The sequence below is a fragment of the Alligator sinensis genome, unplaced genomic scaffold, assembly GCF_000455745.1.
Source record: "Alligator sinensis unplaced genomic scaffold, ASM45574v1 scaffold781_1, whole genome shotgun sequence".
NCBI lineage: Eukaryota > Metazoa > Chordata > Crocodylia > Alligatoridae > Alligator > Alligator sinensis.
Genome location: NW_005841845.1, coordinates 4,250,019 through 4,256,757, shown reverse-complemented (window position 1 = coordinate 4,256,757; position 6,739 = coordinate 4,250,019). Strand labels below are relative to the sequence as shown.

The 6,739-nt window shown below is 55.1% G+C and overlaps 1 protein-coding gene across 4 annotated transcripts in view; it reads right to left on the bottom strand.

Annotated features, from left to right (window-relative positions):
• KIF2C (kinesin family member 2C) overlaps positions 1 to 6,739 on the bottom strand; it is a 27,616-nt gene that overhangs the window by 13,842 nt on the left and 7,035 nt on the right. For 2 of the 4 annotated variants that reach the window (XM_014521157.2, XM_025206815.1), the window contains exons 4-8: positions 5,549 to 5,596; positions 4,177 to 4,299; positions 2,998 to 3,111; positions 2,527 to 2,627; positions 1,119 to 1,214 (exon numbers count right to left, since the gene is read on the bottom strand). In XM_014521157.2, coding sequence (XP_014376643.1) covers positions 1,119 to 1,214; positions 2,527 to 2,627; positions 2,998 to 3,111; positions 4,177 to 4,299; positions 5,549 to 5,596 — 482 coding nt within the window. The remainder of the gene's footprint in view (positions 1 to 1,118; positions 1,215 to 2,526; positions 2,628 to 2,997; positions 3,112 to 4,176; positions 4,300 to 5,548; positions 5,597 to 6,739) is intronic. The other 2 variants (XM_014521160.2, XM_025206809.1) reach the window with 1 other exon arrangement.

The following is a 6,739-nucleotide window of genomic DNA, read 5'->3' as shown; positions in this document are numbered from 1 at the left end:
CCCCCTGGCACAGGCAGGAATGAATGCTGGGTTCACAAGACCCCAGACAGGTGATCATCCAACCTCCTCTTGAATTTGCCCAAGGTAGGGGCAAGGACCACTTCCCTGGGAAGCTGGTTCCAGATTTTGGCCACCCTAACTGTAAAATATTGCCTTCTGATCTCCAACCTAAACCTATTCTCCATCAGCTTATGACCACTGTGGTGGGGTGGGGGAGAAAAGGGGTGGGGTGGGGGAGACTTCTCTTCTCTGGACTAAATCAGCCCAGTTCCCTCAGCCTCCCCTCACCAGTCATGACCCCCAACCCCCAAACCATTTTTAGTGCCCTCTGCTAGACTCTCTCCAACGTGTCCACATCCTTTCTGTAGTGGGGGCCCACAACTGGACCCGGGACTCCAGATGTGGCCTCCCCAGTGCAGAATAGAATCGCTGCCCTCCATCTGCTGGCAGCGCTCGTCCCAGTGCAGCCCAGGATGCCGGTAGTCTTCTTGACAACTGCTGGCTCCTGTTCAGCTTCTTGTCCCCCATCACCCCCAGGTCCTTGTCTGCAGAGCTGCTGCCCAGCCAGTCAGCCCCAGCCTGCACCGGTGCATGGGATTGCTCCGTCCTAAGTGCAGGACTGCACTTATCCTTACTGAACCACACAAGATTTCTTATGGTCCAATCCTGCCTCGCAGGAGATGCCGTTGCCCCAATCACCCTTTGTGCAGCTTGCTGTGCAGCAGTGGAACACTACACGTGGTGGTCTGGAGTACAGCTTTGTCACCCTGGACTGAGCCTGACACAAGACAATCACTCCAGCTATCTGGGCGTTTAATGAAAGCTCAAGCAACTCCAGAGGTGATACAACCCCCTTCGCTGCTTTGTCCACTGACCTGGTTTGAACGTTACCCTTAATGTTCAGCCCACAGCTCTGGTGCAATAGGAACAAGCTCAGCCAGTCGAGCACGATGGGACTCTGTTCTAGCTCGTCCGTACTTCTACTAGGTTAGGCCAAGCAAGTACCAAGGCCAATGTTTCTGGCCAGGTCATAGCCACAGCCACAGCCACAGCCACAGCATGATGAAAGGCAGAGTCCCGTGGTATTTCCACGGCAGTCAGTGGCAACATGGACTCACCGGATCATCCATGGATATGGGCCGGCAGGCCAAAGTCGCTTGGAATTCTTTGATCATTCGTGCAAACTCCCAGTTCGGGCAGCTGCTGTCGAATTCCTGCAGGTCAGTGACAGGCAATAAGGTACTTCAGCTGTTACAGGCCGCAGCCAAGAGGGTGTTAAATACCAACGCTAGGTGCCCTGGTCTGTACAGAGGAACCCCGTGGTGCTGCAAATCACCCGCTGGAACATTTAAGGCCAGGCAGGGGGACTCGTCCCATGCAGCAGGAAGGACAACTTCCAAGGAGATCCGCAGTTGCATTCTGCTGCTGTTCCCCCTCCCTGCCTACATTCACTGCCCTCCACCGAGACACCTGGGATTTCCCACTTCCAGCCCACTGCTGCCTCGCGGTACCACCACATCCAACGCGCTGGCCCTGTACAAAGCACAGCACAGCGACACTGGAGTCGGCAAGGGCTCCGCCACGCTGACAGACGCCACAGTATAGAAAACTAAGGACAGTCAACCCAGCATTGAGCCAGCTCCCTGCATTTTCTAGGGCCGTGACTCTCAGCCAGGGTGTTGTGGTACGCGGGGGTGCCTGGAGTTCCTTTCAAGAGTGCCAAGCAGTGTTTGCACTGTTAGGATTCACAAGATAACCCCAGATTTCATTTAGGAATCTGTATTGCTAAAGTCATTCTGCCCGGCTAGGGCTTGCTCAGCTCTGCAATGGGAGAATTCCTCTAATATTTTTTTCTATAGTCAAAAACAAGGAGTAAGAACACAGAGCTGGCATTTCCTAAGGGGTGTCGTGTATTTAAGAGGTTGAGAACCACTGATCTAGGGAGGATAGCAGGAGAATCCTGCACCAGCAGCTCTCCCTTGTGAGGCTTCATATGACCAAGAAGAGAGGCCACACAATAGGGATCTAGCACGGTCTACAGCCTCATTATCTGGTTACAAGCTCTGTAACCATATAACTAGCTCAGCTTGATCCGCCTGCCCCGCGATGAGGTTTGCCAGCAGCCTGCCTTATGCTGTCAACAAGCTCCAGAGCTGCACTTGGCACCAGGCTGCTTTCTAGGGCTAGCAGCAGGTAGCATAGCTGGCTCAGCTCAGACCCAGTGGAGCCAGGTGGAGTCTACTGGTGCAGCACAACACCTGCAAGAACACTGCGAAGCTCCACCTGCTGCAGCGATCCCTGGACTGGCAGGAAAAACGCCGGTCAGAGAATTAACACACCCTCCCCCGACATCCAAAAATCAACTACCTGAGATCCCTAAAGAGATTCTATCCCTGAGAAGAGCCCTTTAAAGAGCACAAAGTAACCCAAAAAACCCATGCTCGATATCCAGCTTGCCCAATATGCGTACGCTAACCCGGCATGTTTCTCCGCTAGCTCTGTTTTATAAGCAGTGTCGTTCCCCACCTGTGCCCGTTTCGTCCTGATCTCACTGTTCTGAGCTCTCTTCTCTTCCCTCTTGTTCTTCATCTTCTCCATCTCTTTCACGATATTAGATTTCCTCCGAACTGGGAAAAAAAAGGACATATCCGTCACCCCTGAAAAGCAGTCCTGTCTAAAAAGAACCCCTGTCCTTTATTTAGGCCTGGGTTAATGACACCCCATTTGCACAGGAGCCCATCTTCCAGGGAACAATCCTTTGGTGTGTTCTGCTTTCTGTGCTGCCTTCCCAGAAGACATCTACTTTGAAAAACAAGTTCAGGAGCCGGCACGTCAGAACAGATGCAGCTTGACAGCAAACAACATTTTAACTGGAAGCCACCAAGGGGTGTCTTCTCACCCCTAAGGCACTCTTGACTGAAGGTTGCCTCGAATATAGGGAACCGGCTGCTGCAATGCTGATCAACAAGCTCACCCTCCTCCCACTGCTCCCCGTACCTGGATATGAGGAAGAGCTGCTCCTGGGAGGTGGCAGATGCTCTTCCACCATTTCGTTTGCCAGCAAGGATTCTGTAGCACAACGCTGCCTGCTAACCCGGGTTCGACTCATGGCTGAAAGGAAGTGGAGCAATGGAAGAGCACTGATCAGGCCTCAGAAGCAAGGACAGATGGTTTCCATGTGCAAACCCCAGAGGGCAGAGAGTTCAGGGAAAGGGGAAGAGAAAAGAGCTTGGGCCAAACAACAAAGGGCACAACCATAAAAAAGCACAAGGGCCATTCTCAGCCGTGCTAGGGCAGGGGGTGACAACCCTTTAAGAGCAGCAGCCGTGCAAGCTGAGCTTGCTCCAAAGCAGGTCATGACACTCGTGACCCAGCAGCTGCTCCCCTGCACTGCTCAAGTCCTGGCTGTAGCTTGCTGAGCCCCGCGTTGGGGTACTGCAGAATTCAGGTGCAAGATTGGCCTTTATGCTGCTGTACAACTCATTTACAGGGAACGCTGCCTTCAGTTTAACAACCACGTGGCACTTTCATGTAGCCCCCCAGGCTCCCACCCAGCTGCCACTTGCTCCATCACTCTGGCTGCAGCAGCAGGGGTCTCCAGGCTCCCCCCACATCCCTCGGCTGCTGCTTCCTGCCCCCATCCCAGAGGGGTGGCGCAGGGCGGCACAGCACAGCACAGCCTGTGATAGTAAGGGACCTGGCGGCCTGGAGCACCTGCGCTCACTGAAAAAAGCAGAAGAGAGGACGTAGCCTGTGACCACGGAGCTGAGGGTAAGGCCAGGGCACGGGGAGTGCAGCAGCAGGGATGCCTGCCTGTGCAGCCTTCGGTGGCTTAGAAGTCAGACAACTGCTTTAGGCAACAAGTGTGTTAACGGTGTGATCACATAGCATCGTTAGCTGCCTGTGCACCTGCAGTCTTCCCCTAGCCAGCCAGAGGTCCGCCAAGCCCAAGAACTGCAGCTAGTGACACTGGGTTACACTGCCCCGATAAACCAACGTCAGGGTTTATTCCTGGGCGTGCAAATGATTGGCAACATTTACCTCCGTCGCATCAGGAGACTCTGCCAGGTGCCTCGAGACCCTCGTCAACGGGCAGAACCTGCTTTCCAGGCGGGCACCGGCCTCTCACAACCCCTCCTGCTCTGCACGCAAAGCATTTACCAGCCAGCCACTCACCCGGAGCTGCCGCAGCGTTTCTTGCTTGTGTCGAAGTGGAAGGATCCACCTCCATCTCGTTTTCTTGGAGCCTGCCCTGGACCTCCGTGATGACAGACATCCTGGTGACTCTCCCACGCAAGGCTGCGAGGACAAGGAAAACGAGGTCAGCGTTTGTGGGCACTGGGCATGGAAAAGGCCCGAGCAGCACACGGCAGTACAGAAACTAATGTGGTTACACCAATGGTGGCAGCATCTCGGAGGCTTTAGAGAAGTGAGGGAGGTGCAGTGGTGAGCTAGCCAGGCAGCTGGGTGAAAGGTGCTCGTGGGGGTGCCAGCAGCAGAAGACAAGACTGCTCAGATGGGACCTGCAGACCCAGGGGACCCCCTCCCTTGTCCCACTTGGCTCAGATAATGCCAGGATTCATCAGTGCCCCACCACCTGGCATCCTTGAAGTCCTTGTGCTGGCTCCCGAAGGGAAATGACAATGACCGCCCCTCTCGCTCTCCTGCCAGGTCTGGCATGAGGAAGCTGCTCCGGGGAAGCACTGTGCCCATCACCATAGCTGCAGCAATGCCCCCTTCACTTAACAGCTGTGGAGTTACTGCCTCTGTGACAACACTGCGCGGCCCCAGTGAGCTACTGGAAAAATGCAAGGAACTTCCTCGGGGTCATTCAAGACAGCAGCCAGCTTCCTACTTGGAGGAGCTCCGGGAGCTTCTCGATACTGGTGCCTTGGCTTAGGATTAGGATTGTGTCAGGGACCCTCCCAGGGAGCCCAGCCTGGGCAGCTGCACCTGCCTTGGGCTTCTGGCTGGCAAGCACTGCCCGGCTAGTTGACCGGCTTGCCTTCCCGAGCCAACAGGTCTGAGCTAGCCTGCTGCGGCCAGCCTCCTGGTCCCCGCTCCATCGCTGGACTCCGTCTTTGAACATCCCTGTGGACCCATCTCCTGACCCCGCTTGGCTCTGTTCTCGGTTGATAACTTGGCATCTGATTCTCAGACACTGCCCCTGGCTCATGCCGTGGACTCTCCCTGGATTTCCTTCCAAATCTGGTAATTTGGCTCCTGAACTCTAACCCAGCCTCTGGCTCCAATCTTCCCTCAGTGGCCTAACCCCTAGGCCACACTGCCTATGACTTGGCCCCTTTGGACTGTTTGGCAAAGCAAGCAAATCAGACTGACAGTCTGCAGTCTAAAGCTTGGATGCTCCCTCTGATTGACCAATAATGATGCTGAAGCCAGAGTCAGACCCCCCCCCCCTCCCCATTTGCACGTGAAGAATCAAGACTCCTTCCCCAGGTTTATGATTAGCAAGCATTCTGGGTAAGCCCTCTCCACAGCACTGGCAGCTGTGCCTGTGAAACATGCAGACCTCATCAGACCCCTTTACCTGGCAGCTGCTGGTCAGGTTCAGAGACCGTAGGTGTCACTTTTGCAACTTTAGGGACAAAACAGAAGGAGACGTTCATCACACTTGGAAAGGCAAGAGGAGATGCCACGCACCGCAAGGCACCACTTCCAAACCCAGGCTCGCCAGAGACCCGGGCAGGAAGGCCACTCTGCTACAGAACGAAGCTGCAGTCAGAGGTGGGGGCAGATTCGGTTTGTGGGGGTCTCACAGTACAGGCCACTGCAAAAAACTTCCAGGATTTACAAGCTTTGGGTTTGAGGTGACAGGGCCCACTGCACCCTGAGGGACTCCTGTTTCCTTACCGAGCTGCAATACCCAAAGCTGGGATTCAGCTTGCTCACCTTTATGCTACAGGGCTTGAAATGAGGTGAACTCAAGTGGCCTCAAGTGAGATTTGTTGGAGATAAGGGAAGACTGAAAACACCCTGCTCTGCGAGCTGGCCTTGCTCTTGGAGATGGGGACCGCATGCAGACCACATGCCCGACAGTCACGGGTCTCTGCTGCAGAAGAGCAGTGGGGAGCTCTGGACGGCACGTGCCGCCCGTCAGGGACTCGCTGCAAAGCCCTTTGTTTCTTCAGCTGGCTGTTCGCTTCCAGGAACAGAGCTGCCCAGACAGTCACTGCTGTGCCCCAAGATACCAACCAGTCCCCAAGCTTGATGGAGCAGTCTGGGCTTAAGGCCATTACAGCTGCTGTGACAGATTCACACTGGTCCTACCCTGCAAGTCACCTTTCCCTCCAGCATCACACAGGGCCAAGAGGCAGGGTGGCCCGAGAGCCAGTAGCTCACAGCACTGACTCTCCCAAGAGGACAAATGGTGGCCAACAGGAGGTTTGCTGTGAACATGGGAATTTCTTCACCCCATCTCTGTCCCTCTCAGCAGCACCCGCTTCCCCTTTCCCCATCCTTTGTATTTAACAGCCCAGCTCGGGTTAGAGGTGGTCAGGGCTAGGACCAACCTGTAGGTAGCCAACCCCTGCTCTAAGCTGCCACCCTACTGTGCCTTCTGCCAGTGCGTGTGAAGCAGGGGAGTAGGTTTAACTGGTGCCCCGCCAGGGCAGGCAACCTTGCAGAGACTGCTCCTCTCCATCTTTCCACACCACTCTCCTCTGCTAAAGTCTGTCCCCAAACCATTTTGGTCTGTGAGCTCAGAGGCTCTGACCTACAC